This window comes from Somniosus microcephalus, chromosome 17 (genome assembly GCF_052327205.1).
Source record: "Somniosus microcephalus isolate GS21.2 chromosome 17, FLI_Smic_1.0, whole genome shotgun sequence".
In the NCBI taxonomy this organism is placed as follows: Eukaryota; Metazoa; Chordata; class Chondrichthyes; order Squaliformes; family Somniosidae; genus Somniosus; species Somniosus microcephalus.
This window is the reverse complement of record NC_141003.1, coordinates 59,010,280-59,024,201: the sequence shown is the minus strand read 5'-3', so window position 1 is coordinate 59,024,201 and position 13,922 is coordinate 59,010,280. Positions and strand designations below refer to the sequence as shown.

General features: G+C 41.8%; 1 protein-coding gene across 4 annotated transcripts in view; it reads left to right on the top strand.

The window, feature by feature from the left end:
• orc5 (origin recognition complex, subunit 5) overlaps positions 1-13,922 on the top strand; it is a 121,522-nt gene that overhangs the window by 86,238 nt on the left and 21,362 nt on the right. For 2 of the 4 annotated variants that reach the window (XM_086010453.1, XM_086010452.1), the window contains exon 13: positions 8,886-8,996. The exons of 1 other annotated variant lie outside the window; for it this stretch is intronic. In XM_086010453.1, coding sequence (XP_085866579.1) covers positions 8,886-8,996 — 111 coding nt within the window. Of the gene's footprint in view, positions 1-8,885; positions 8,997-13,922 lie in introns of those variants that run through there. One more of the 4 variants, XM_086010455.1, reaches the window with a different exon arrangement.

Below are 13,922 nucleotides of genomic sequence, written 5' to 3'. Positions count from 1 at the left end.
AATCATGCATGTAACGCACTTCATGCGTGGCAAATTGCATGTGTGGTGTCCGCAGTTTGCCGGTCAGATTCAAACAACGCCCGGACCTCTCAGTCTCTCCGGCCTCTTTGCCACCTGAACAGCGGATAGCTGGCCAGCACTCTCTGCTGGTCACCCTCCAAAAGACTAAATCTACTCCATGATCTCATTCAAAAGTAATTTTGTCAGCATCTCCAAATACCTCAGCCCTTAAGCAAAACATGCGGCAGAACCTGAAGTAATTGTAGGTGAGACATTAAAGAAATATTGAGTTAGATAAATAGATTGCTTGGGTGCTTAGACCGGTGATGACCATTTCCATAACACATGATAAAGGTCCACCAGTGCAGACAAAACAAATATCGGGAAGAATTCACATTGTAGAGGAGCCAAAGCATATATAGTAACGGGCACTCCTAAGTATCGGTCTCTGTCAGCATTTTAGTTTTCTTAGTTTTCCTTCAATAACTGATAGAAATATTTTTTTTAAATATTGACTGCATTATCAGTGTCTGAACTGTAGGTCTATTTAACAACTCCATCTCTTATCCATTATATCTATTGTCCCTGACCTCAACAACCTCTGTGGGACTCTAGTGCTTCAACTTCATAATTCTCATTTTTGTTTTCAAATCCTTCCATGATCTCGCTTCACCTTACTTCTGCAATCTTCTCCAACCCAACATTTCACACCACACCTGCCAGGCTTCCAACACTGTGTGCCACTGGCTCCCTCTGTTCCACCATTACTGGTCAAGTCTTCAGCTACTGTGCCCCTACATTCTGAAATTCTCTTTCCAAACACCTCCACTTCTCTCCCCACCTTGAAAAGCTCTGCCTCTTCGACCACACCTTGGTGACCTTAATCTTCTACCATTTCATGTCCTATTCGGTGTCCTCCAATCCCTGTCCCTTAGAACGTTTATTATGTGAATGGCATTAAGTAAATTTAAACTATCGTTGTAACAATATTTTTCATACAGTTTGCAAGTTGACCATAGCTTGAGGGCAAACCTTTAGTCAAAGCAAGTCTGAGTCACGATTCATGTCATTTTAGAGATACAAGCGAACTTAGTCTTTGATGTGTTAAATGTGTCAAGCCAAAAGAGAGCTCTGCTGAGCGTTAGGAAGGATGTTTGTTATAATCAGAGGTTTTCTCACTATTCTCAGCCTCTGTTTGATGCTGGCTCCTGGTTTCAAAATTCCTATCAGCTTTCATGGATCCATCCCTCTGACTATAAATTACTCACTTGATGTCCACACATATAAATTGAGCAGCATGGGCTGCTGAATAGCAATCCGAAGCAGGAACCCTGTATGGTTTCCCCTGCCACTCCAGCCTGGAGATGCTGAAGTTATTAGAAGCACGTATTGCTACCTTGACTCAGAATGGTTACCTCCGCATAGACTAGGTAAACCTGTCTGTGTAATTCAGTCTAATGAGCTGCATGTAGTATACATTGCATTATAGTTAACAGTGCAATGTTTTCAAATAGAACTTTTTTGTTACGATTTCTTGGATTATTTGTGCGCGCATCTGTGTCTCCAATGTAAACCTGCAAATTATGCTGTTTTGCTTTATCCAGTCACCAAGCGACTGCTCAATGTTCCTGCTGTTATGTCCATTGGAACATTGCACAGCCAGGCACAATCAAGACCAACCAGAACAGAGAGAGAATTTTTCAGCACTCTCTATAATTTTAATTAAGTTATGTTCTGATGTTTGCAGTTTAATTTTTATCTTCCGTGCAGCCAAAATTGAGTACCTTTAATGTTCTTTATGTTTGCTTTGTATTTTTGAGCACTTTATTTTTAAGTTGTACATATGTAGTTAATGAGGCTGGAAATAGTTAAATGATCAACTTTAAAAAAAAAAAAAAAATACTGTATGTTATTGAAATCTTCTGTTTTTGTCACATTCAATGGATTCCCATAACAGAATTAATTCCCAGAACACTTGTAAAAATCCTGACATCCCAAATAATAAAAGTAGAATGTGACTTCTTCAGTCACCGTAAAACAGTATCCATGGTAATATTTCTTCTCGTCGGACACAAGTAGCAAGCTTCAGAGCCCGTGAACACTATTACTCAGTGTATGTTGATATTTTTCTCTCCATTTCTCTTTCTACATTCATAAATCTGCTCATGTCCGTCATTATTCCATAATCAGAAAGGTAGTGTTCATACTTTCCACCTATTTCACTTTTGAGCAGGTCACTATGAAATGTAAGAGAGTTTCCTGGGCATTTTTCCTCTTGAGTGTCTGTAGTGCCTTAGCTCCATTTTGTCCCTCCCCTATTAGTGTGACCAGTCATGTGCCAGAATCCGCAACTTACCCTTCACTGCATAAAGCACAATAGTAACCAACTTGATGTGGCTGTAAAGTGTATCTGTATTTTATTCTCAAAATTACCATGTTTTTAATTACCAACTTTAGGATCGCGCACACAAAAAATTCAATCTTTGCTTTGGTTGCTTTTGTGAACTTTATACTTTTTATTTGCATGATCACAGATTCTTCACTAAGAAGCAGACTGTTTCCCCATCACTCATCAATTCTCTTGCATTTTTGCCACTCCTCTCAAACCATTTACACTTGCTGGGGTACAGTTCCACATATACCAGCAGCCAGCCAGTAACTTGCCTGTGTGAGAGTCTAGACTGTGATTGTCAGCAGGCTGTTTGGCTTTGTATGTTGTCACTGCTGAGCCTGATCCTGTTCTCTTCCAATGTCCTTGTGTGCATCCTCCAGCAACAATCACATGTTGGATGCACTGACTGGTCTGGAAACCTATTTCAGGGAGGGACCAACGCAGATGTTCCTCGTGCCACCACCTGCTCTGGATGGTGCAGCATTGTGTCGCATCTTCTGATAGTGACGCCGAGGATGGAAATGGACCTCTACCATCTGTCTTCAGTACTCCATCTGAGAGTGAGGCTGAACCAGACTCTCCGCAACCTTGGTGTTATATTTGACCCTGAAATGAGCTTCAGACCACATATCCACACCGTCACCAAGACCACCTATTTTCACCTCCGGAACATCGTCCGACTCTGCCCCTGCCTCAGTTCATCTGCTGCTGAAACCCTCATCCATGCCTTTGTTACCTCTAGACTTGACTATTCCAACGCACTCCTGGCTGGCCTCCCACGTTCTACCCTCCATAAACTTGAGATCATTCAAAGATCTGCTGCTCGTGTCCTAACTGGCACCAAGTCCAGTTCACCCATCACCCCTGTGCTTACTGACCTCCATTGGCACCTGGTTAAGCAACGCCTCGATTTTAAACTTCTCATCCTTGTTTTCAAATTCCTCCTTGGCTTCGCCTCTCCCTATCTCTGTAATCTCCTCCAGCCCCACAACCCCCCCCCGCCCCGAGATACTGCACTCCTCTATTTCTGTCGTCTTGAGCATCCCCCATTTTAATTGCTCAACTATTGGTGATCGTGCCTTCAGCTGCCAAGGCCCTAAGCTCTGGAATTCCCTCCCTAAACCTTTCTGCCTCTCTACCTCTCTTTTCTCCTTTAAGACGCTCCTTAAAACCTACCTCTTTGACCAAGTCTGCCCTAATATCTCCTTATGTGGCTCGGTGTCAAATTTTGTTTTATAAAGCTCCTATGCAGCGCCTTGGGACGTTTTACTATGTTAAAGGCGCTACATAAATACAGGTGGTTGTTGTTGTTGTTGAGGCTCATCCAGCATCCTCCTTTTTAGAGCAAGGCCCTAGAGATTGGAGTCTGCAGGCTCAGGAGCCAGCAGCTGACTTTTGCAGAGTCTCCCCCACAGCCAGATCCCACCTCCATCTCTGACTCCACTGGCACTGAAGGTAACGAACGAAAAAGGGCCACACACATAAAGAGACTGCAAGGAACAATCACGAGTAGCAGTAAGCTTATCCTGGCTGCTCTGATGAGGTTGTTCTACTTCCTCCTGCACAGTAAAGGAGCCCCTGGGGTTCAAGGATATGGCACTCACTGCCACAGTCCCCACCTCCTTCCCCAAAGTGCATACCACATTCTTGACATGTCTACGGCCCCTAACCCCAAATGGCCTTTCCCTTCTGCTCCGTCCGTATCTCTGTTACGAGAACATACAGGTCTGGCTTTATGAAGTTCGGCACTCCTTTCTTGTTGCCCAGGTTGCCTGATTCCTACAGTGTTGCTGCACCAGGTCTCTGCTTCTTCGCTGGGCATTTTCCTCCTCCACCCCCCCACCCCGGCCAACCCCTGTATTTGGGCCATAACTCCCAGTGCATATTTATTAGCTGATCCCATAATTTACAGTGGGTGAAAGTCCCGACCTGCCTCAGTTCCAGTGGCAAAATTTTGGGCCTGTTTTTTGAATGTCACTGAGCATTTTATTTTCAAAGTTTGTTGACAGCAAAAATTTTAAAGCAGAGCCTACAGTCGGCTGAGTCTTAAGGATAGCTGCACCTGTGTGATAGGTGTTTTCCAATACAGTATTATATTTGTAGATGTCTTCATTGATTTTGCTAATAAATCATACTTCATTGTAATAAGCTATTTGGCTGCTTCCCAAGCAGAATATTACTTGCACTGTAAAATGTGAGTTTTATATTATGAATTCTGCGATAAATGATGTGAGTGATGACAAAAGATATATCGCATGGTTTTTGTTCACACACTTGGAGTAAGACCAGATGGGTCATAAAAATGACCAAATAAGTCTAGTTGTTTTTATATGCCTTCTGCAAAATTCCAGAGTGCTGCAATCACTCACTCCGCTTATACTGCTGACAATGGTGAGAGCTGACTAGTTGCCAAGTAGAGGAAAATTAGCTATTTAAAAATTCTGTTGCCAGTTTTTTCTGGTTCATTTCAGACAGGGTGGCAAGTTAAATTGCCAATGTGCAGGTTTGTTATTGTAATTTGTTTGTGTACAGTAATTTTATTGGTTGAGTGCGCACAAGTGGTGAGATCTGTTCAAGCGTGACTCCATAGGTCATTGTGTTTTTTTAATTACTGTGTATTTAGCTTGGATGCATGGTTTGTTCAATTATTAGTAAATAGAAAGGCCTGAAAATGCATGGTAGAATATTAAACAGAGTCATCTTGTGGCTATGTAGTTTCAAAGTGGCAGCGTACTTTAAAAAAAATTATTTGTTTATGGGATGTGGGCATCGCTGGCAAGGCCAGCATTTATTGCCCATCCCTAATTGCCCTTGAGAAGGTGGTGGTGAGCCGCTGCCTTGAACTGCTGTCTGCGTGGTGATGGTACTCCCACAGTGCTGTTAGGGAGGGAGTTCCAGGATTTTGACCCAGCGACAATCAAGGTTCGGCGATATACTTCCAAGTCAGGATGGCGTGTGACTTGGAGGGGAACTTTGAGGTGGTGGTGTTCCCATGCGCCTGCTGCCCTTGTCCTTCTAGGTGGAAGAGGTCACGTGTTTGGGAGGTGCTGCCGAAGAAGCCTTGGTGAGTTGCTGCAGTGCACCTCGTAGATGGTACACACTGCAGCCACGGTACGCCGGTGGTGGAGGGAGTGAATGTTTACGGTGGTAGATGGGGTGCCAATCAAGCGGGCTGCTTTGTCCTGGATGGTGTTGAGCTTCTTGAGTGTTGTTGGAGCTGCACTCATCCAGGCAAGTGGAGAGTATTCCATCACACTCCTTACTTGTGCCTTGTAGATGGTAGAAAGGCTTTGGGGAGTCAGGAGGTGAGACACTCGCTGCAGAATACCCAGCCTCTGACCTGCTCTTGTTGCCACAGTATTTATATGACTGGTCCAGTTAAGCTTCTGGTCAATGGTGACCCCCCAGGATGTTGATGGTGGGGGATTTGGCGATGGTAATGCTGTTGAATGTCATGGGGCCGCGGTTAGACTCTCGTTTGTTGGAGATAGTTATTGCCTGGCACTTCTGTGGCGCGAATGTTACCTGCCACTTATCAGCTCAAGCCTGAACGTCGTCCAGGTCTTGCATGCAGGCATGGACTGCTTCATTATCTGAGGAGTTGTGAATGGCCCTGAACACTGTGCAATCATAGACATAAGATAATTTCTGTGCTCTTGTAGCATTTGATGGCTTGACTAATAAGCTAGTAAACCATTGCCCCAACAGATATAGAATTGACTGAGAGTTTTAGGAAGGCTCAGGATAAACTCTCAATCCAAGAGTTACATAGAATGTTGTAACGGAGTTACTCGTCCCGATGACCAGAATATTTGGAAGATCATTGGACAAATGAAGTGCAAAGTGCACAAGGCTGCTATCTATTTTGAGTGAAAGAGAGTGTAAGATCTACATTCTAATAGCCTTATATGGACATGCAATGTACATCAAACATCCATTTCGCTACCTCAAAGCTGAAGGAATCTGGGATACCAGACACACTGTTAGCTTTAAAATGATCCTCTATAAGACCAGAAACACTTACTTTTGTCAATATTTTCTGCCCCAGTGTAACAAGTGTACCTTTTATATAAAAAAGGAAGGTATTTAGTCCATAATACCTGAAACTGGTTTCAGTATTGCATTGTGAAGGATCTATTCATGTAACCTGGCATCTAGTGTAGTGTTTCCAGTGTTGGATCCAGAAAAAAAAAATAAGTGTAGGTTTTGAAATACAAGTCTAGATTTTTTTTAATTTTTTTAAAGGCTGAAGCACTTAATATTTTCTCCGAAATCATCATGCTTTCTGACACTTTTTAACATGTTGAGATAGAGCAATTGGGCAGCATGGTCTCCATTTCAGAGCCCAAGGCAATTAGGAATTCCACGTAGAGTGGCATGCAACAATTCCGTGATGTAGAAATGCCATCTGGAGGTAACGAGTGCTTAGAATGTTTTATCTATTTCAGAAGTACACATACCTCTAATTCTTTTTTATAGTCTGTTCACACTATACTAACTGCACTCCCCAATAACTATAATGGTTTTGTATAGATGGCTGGCTTCAGTGGACTACTTCAGCCTGCATGTTTACACCTTACTATTCAAAGTTGATCCTCTGTTGGGCAGGTAACGAGTACCAGGGCTCTACATGAGCAACATGGCGAGTAGCACAACTCAGCATAATGTGTTGAGTGTATTCCTGTCACCCTCCATACAGCAGCATAGATGGACCACCATATTCCATTCAGGAATTTCACCAGTTGGATGTGCAAACCTTCAGCAGCTGCTCGCATTTGTGCAAACTGATCGTGGGTTATACGAGTATGTGTTTTCATACCTGGCCTCGAGTTGATGCCTTCTAGCAGCTGTTAGCTCAAGTTTCTTCATGGGTTATCCCAAGTCTGATTTTCCTAATCAGTTCTAACAGATATCTAATATGTTGCAAGCTATCCCGTGTAAGTCCTTTATCAAGCTAAAGGCAGATGTCAAAGTCCAGTGTTGCATACACAGCTTACTCCTCACAAGCTGTGTAATTCCAGTCCTCAGGAGGGGTTTTGGCAAAGAGGTTTGTATGACATGAGGCTGACTTTCCTTCAAGAGTACTTGGTGACAAGTCAGAGTTGACCAGAGCACTTTGTCTTGCAGCCATTTCCTTTTTTGCTATAACTCCATCTCACAGCTTGGTCCTGGATCTTGCACATGGCCAAAGAAGGAGCATTGTTTGGATGCATATCTTGTACACCACGAGTTTAAAAAGCACTGGGAATTTGCTGTTATTGAAGAAAAATCTGTTTCAGCATGGTCCCAAAGTACTATGTCCAGACTAAAATGAACGTGGCTCAAATATGAATGAGCAATTGAGACACGCACACCTTTCCAAGTCAGTACCTTCCAGGTCATTTCTTGAGTTGTGCAAAACCAGAATCCTGCAACCAACAGCACACCCTGCAGATTGTGCTCCTGTCCTAGCTAGACAGGAAGCTAAAGACCTCGTCTCCTGTTGGGGGATGACCAATTGAACTGCTGATCAAAGGTCTGACCACCCTTCTAGGTGTGGAACCCTGACAAGCCCCCCAACCCTTCCCCCCTCAACCCTGCTGGGCACAAATGAAAGATGCCATTCCAACTTATTAGCTGTGAATGCCACTAGCATGTCTTAAAACTCCCCATTGTCTTGAACCAACATGATATGCAAGAAACACCTTTTTGGACAGTCATTTTATCTGAATCTAACCTGCATTCTGAGTTTAATTTGCCTTGTGTGAATTGAATCCTTTGTATCTTAATATAAATCAAGGCTGCTGGTTTATTCCTCAAAACTGTCATTAGCAGCAGGGAAGCTATAGACTAAGCGTCAGGAATTTCGTATTAGGTGGGGCGCAGGTAAGATGCTTGGGGTGAGTTGTCCTGGGGAAGATTTTTTTAAAAGAGTCAGGGATAAATGAAAATATAAAAATGTACACTGGAAAAAATAGTTAAACTAAACAGCTAACCTGTATGGTGGTGAGTTAGAGCTGAGAAAGTAAAAGAAAAAGTGTGCTATAGCACCAGGTGGCTGGTGTGGAATTGTAGGCAGACTTGGATGTCCAAAGACTCATTACAAATTATAATTGAAAAGATGGATCCAGTCATTGGAAAATAGGAAACTTCTGGTTTTTTTTTCTCTATGTGTGATTTTTCATTGACATCTTTTTAGGTGTTTTATGAAACTAGTGTAGAGGGTGATTGATATTTTGCTGTCTTGTAGTGTCTTCAATGTTATACTGTTACAGTAAAATCCAAACCTGTATACAGTGCATCAAATATAGACCTTCAGCTATTGTTCTCAATTATAGCAACATCCATCTCATGAATTAATGGCAGTTATGTTTTGAAAGCATGACGCACAACAGCTTAAGAAAATGAATTACATAAACAAGTGGCTGTTCACTGAATCGGCTTGCAGGCACATAACGTCCCTTGGTGCACTATTACTAAGACAGATCAGTCTAATTAACCTTGTTTCTTACAGACCAGCAATCACCTCCTTGGCCCCAAACCATTCCCACTGGATAGGTTGTTGGCAATTTTCTACAGCGTTGTCGACAGCAGAGTGACTCCCACTGCAAATATCTTCTCTCAGGTGAGTTTGGAATATGTCAATGTTAACTGGTTCCATTGGGAAATCTGAAAAGGTTACATTTCCGACATGAAAAGGTTGCACCACTCCAAGCATGTGAAACCAATTGGAACAATCTTTGAAAACAAATTGAAAGCTGAAATTAAAGAGTATCTAATACTAATGTTGTGAAAACTCGGTACAGTAATGCATTATTGATTTTAATCTGGCAATGAAACCTGTTATTTTTTAGTCTGTACAATTGGATGTTCCATATCGGTTGAATCCATAGAAGTAGTGCTTATATTGCACATTCTTTCTCTTATTACTCAGAGTAATTATGCAATCTGCAGTTATTATGCCAATACAGTGTACTAGTCTACATTGAGGATGCTTGGGTGCATATTAATGGAATCATTGTTTGACAAATAGAAGCAATTTTCTGGATTCAACAGTTAGTCGTCCTTCTGAAATGTATCAATAATCCAGACGTACTTGTGTCCATATAGCAAATGAAGCACATGTCTTTTTACACTTCAGAAATTGCACATTCTGTATTAATGTACTTAAAATTAGAGAGGTTAATCTTTATTGGTACACACAACAGGAAACCTAACGTTTTAATAAATTTGTGTATCTGACTACTCCCAAGTTCCTGACCACTCAAATTTTCAGTTTGTGTTTAAAATATAATAATTTTAGGTTCAGAATTAATGGATAACCTACTGTCTTAGGCCATTCAACACATTTTTCTTAATCTGTTTTATAAAGACTAATTGGAAATCACGGGTACATACACTCAGTAAAGGGAATGCTTTAATTGGAAAAAGTTTTCAACGGTTTCCCTGGAGCACAGTATCCTGTGGAAAAAGAAACGACTGTGTTTTCACAGTGAAGAGGGGACAGTGAGATTATGATTAGTGGTGCAATTAGCTTGCACTATACCAACCCTTAGGCTGCTAGCAGCTCCAGGGAATTCCAGGTCTCCTCATGGCTGCCAGCTCTTTGAAAAAGTTTTCAGCTAACGCTCTGTGTTACTGAAACAATACCTAATGTTACATTAATAAAACCCTTCAGATGTCAGGGATTGCTTTATTACTGTAATATTCATAATGTTTTAAATTAAAATTTTATATCATTTCCCCCAGTCTCCTCCTCCGGGTTCCTTGTCTCTATCTGTTTATCTATCTATTTTAACTGTTTAACTTTATTTGTAAATTATATACCTTATATTAATTTCTTTGCACCCATGCCTTTACTACTTTCTCTCCCGCTTTTTCCTTTCTTACTCTTTGTGTTTTTAGCACTTTGTAACCGCCAGTGAGAAGAGGCAGCAGTGGGGACTTGGGAGGTTAGAAGCAACAGCATTGGTTTCTGGCTTGGTGGAAAGAGATGGCACAGAAAGCCAACAAACTCTCAGACCACTCCCAGATCTGTACTGGAGCTGGGAGTAGTCTGAGTGGTTGCTGGCTTTCTGTAATCTGTTGGCAACAGTGGTGCTGACATACTTTGCCTTTTGAGGTGCTCAATGATGAGCTGATCATGCCCTGACTGCGACCTTCTCTCTCTCATCACAGAGCCACAATGAGTGAGATGACCGCTATTAATGAAAAGCATTCACCCCCAGCAAAACACATTGGCAGAAACCAGAATCTAGTAATTTGAGGCTTAGGCCAAAAACAGACAGCACTGCTGGCATCGTAAATTCTATCTTTCCATAAAGGATTCCCCATACCTGGCGGAACCATCCTAGTACAGAGCTGCCTTCTCCGGAAATCTTTCCTGATCCAAGGTCTTTCCACACCAACCTTCTCTCCTAACAAAAATGCCTTCCTCTGCAAAATGAACATCCTGCCTGAAATAAAGTCACCCTAAATTTAACACCCACTCCCAACTTCCAGCAGCATTGCTTTGCTTGTCCAATTGGGACCTGTGAGGAATCCATGATACAGCAGCATCTGACTGGAGTGGGGGGGCAGCAGTGCTGAGAGCGGAAGGTGATTGGTGATTGTCAACTCCCAGTACTCCCATTGGAATGGCTGGCGGGGCTGTTGGTCCATTTGATTCCCCAATGGAAGCTAAGCTATTTCTACCAGCAGCTCTTTAGAGCACTTTTCCTAAAATCATGAGTTCTTTAGGGTGTTTGAAGTTGGGAAGCAGACTGGATCCATGCTTAGAGTTGACCACTTTTGATTAATATAACTCAATATGGTTATATTTTTTCTAATTTTATACTGGTGCATTAAACAGCTATGACACTGGATGGCAGCATTGTGCTAGGATTTGCACAGTTTAATACTCTCCAAACAAGCAGCACGTGGAAAGGAAATTTGTGGACCAGCAATCCAGACAATTGGGATTGTGCTCACTGGGAACCTACGCTACTGACTGTAGTGAATTTTCCGAAATCAGGTGGCGGTTCCCCAGTTAGCCTGACATCTAGCGTACCCGCTATATTAAATGCACCAGAAAGTCCAGCAGAGGTGCCTGTTTTGTGTGTGCTATTGGCTCTCCTCCTTCTCCTCTTTCCCCCCCCACTTCCCTGGAAATGATTTATAGCTGCTTGTATGGGGCTGCATTTAAATTATTTTTTTTAATCCTCCCTTTTCCTTCAAAGTTCAGGTCACAATCTCCGCCTGGTTTCTGCCGACTATAAACTGGGTCCCATGAAAAACAATGGAAGTTTTTAATATTCCTAATTTTAAATCATATTTAATATTCTTATCCATGACCAGTTCCATGGCGATCAATTAGTTTTACATAAAATACATTTGTATTTTATTTGCACTCCATACCAATTTTATTTGATCTTCATATAAATTTAAATTTCTTCCTTCTCTTAAATTGACTTGCAATCCTCAATTTACTTTTATATGTAATGTAGCTAGACTTTTGTGATTCCTCCTATTGTTTTAAAATATATTTACTGTGAAAAATTATATTTAGCTTTGCATATAACAACCAGTGTATTTTAAATTATGCACATCATAAATTGTATTATCCATGTTTGTAATTATAGTAAACCGTATGTCTACTGTGCCTTTCTTTAGAAAAGGGAGGGAAGAGCAAGCAGGGAAGTCTGGGAAGTACAGCGGGGTGGAGAGCAGTGAAGTCTAGGGCTGGAATGGGGCCCAGGGTTGAAATAAGTTGTGGATTGAACCAGATATATGGAGAGCGCTGGAGAGTGGCCCATCTGGAAAGCAGGATCAGATTAAGCAAGAAACAACAACAGAAAATGCTGGAAACACTCAGCAGGTCAGGCAGCATCGTGGAGAGAGAAACAGAGTTAACGTTTCGGGTCGATGACCCTTCGTCAGAACTGGAAAAAGTTGGAGAAGTAACAGATTAAGCAAGGTCTGAATATCAGGAGAGTGGGCTAGGGAGTCAAGTTGGCGTTGATGGAGGAAGAGAATGGCAAAGTGTGGGGCTTGTGTTTGCTACAGTGTCGAAGGAAGGGAAGAAGCGGGTCCAGAGCCTGGGGCTGTGTTGTGGTTTGTGGGAGCTGTAATCTAGTTGCTTGGTTCTCTACCCATCAGCCTCATTTGTGCCCTCTGCACATGCATTGTGATGGAAGCTGGGCTGCTTAGTGCCTTGTGGGAGTTGTAATGTGGTTGTTGGTTCAGAATATTGGGTCTTACAAGATGTAAGGAGATGCACACATGGACTAGATTTCCTGCTTATTGATGGTGAATGGGTGCAGAAGATCAGCTCTTTGTCTATTCATTGCACATGAATCACCTGATGCAGATTAGGATTCATTTTTCATCTTTACTGTTTAGTAATCAATCAACTAGACGGCGCAATATATCACATTTCCTTCAGTAAGCATTAAATTAATATTTTGAGTTATGGTAAATCTGGAAATGTAATATTGATGGGGATTTCTTTGTATAGTAATGTTAAAATCTGGCCTCATTGATCACTACTTCCCATTTCTACCAGCTCTAGTGCTACAATCCTTCCTTCATGCTGTTGTTTGCACTAGCTACTGTATTTTGTGCTGAATGTTCACACTTCAGTTTGCAGCAGCATTAATCATCAGTGTGAATTTTCAAATACACAGTCCCTGTTCCTGTTACAAAACATGTCATCTTCCTTCACACCACTATGTGGCACCCAACTTCTCCAAGTTTTGCGACTTGCTCTTTAAAATCCCTTCATTGTGGCTTTTAGGTCAGATTCCAGGAGCTGGCTTCTATTGTTTATAGTTCTAAATTAGGTTCCCTCCCGGAGGCAGAATCCAGTTTTTGTGCGTTTGAGCCTAGTGGCAGGATAAGAAAGCCAGTTTTAGTAGCGTAAGTAATCGGAGTCGGCGCATGGACACTGAAGCCCTGGAATCCGACCTAAACAAGCATCCCTATAAAGATGGTTTAGAAGTGCACTTGAAATAATTACTGGGATTGGAAGTTGCCGAGTGCCCCAGCAAGAAAGAGGGAACAAGAAAACCAGAGTTAACCACTTAATTTACCATGTGAAATACTTTTAATAAGTTTAAACACTGTTGTAAGGCCCAATGAGAATGTAGAAAATTGCCTGAGTTGATGGTCACAATGACGGACTCAATGTAGAGCGAAGACGTTTTATTTTAATGCTAGATTATTAGAAACTATTGATCCTACAGCCTAGTGGATGCAAACAACACCCTGAACAGTGCAGTGTTCAAATACTAGTGTTTTACATCTTTAAGTATTTTTCAAACAACTGTAAGAATGACTTTCTTTTATCTGTGTTAGCAAATACTTTTATGTTTGGGTAAAAATGTAACTGGGGACTGACCTCTCCTTCCTGTCCCCTCCCCTCCCATGGTTAAACAGTTTGGTAGTCACTGTTGGGATTTCACATAAGAATGTACCCAGCTGAGATGCTGGAGTAGAATTTAGTACTTCTGAGTAAATAGAATTGTAGTCCTTTTATATTTTTGATTATGACTGCAGGAATATCACAATAGTC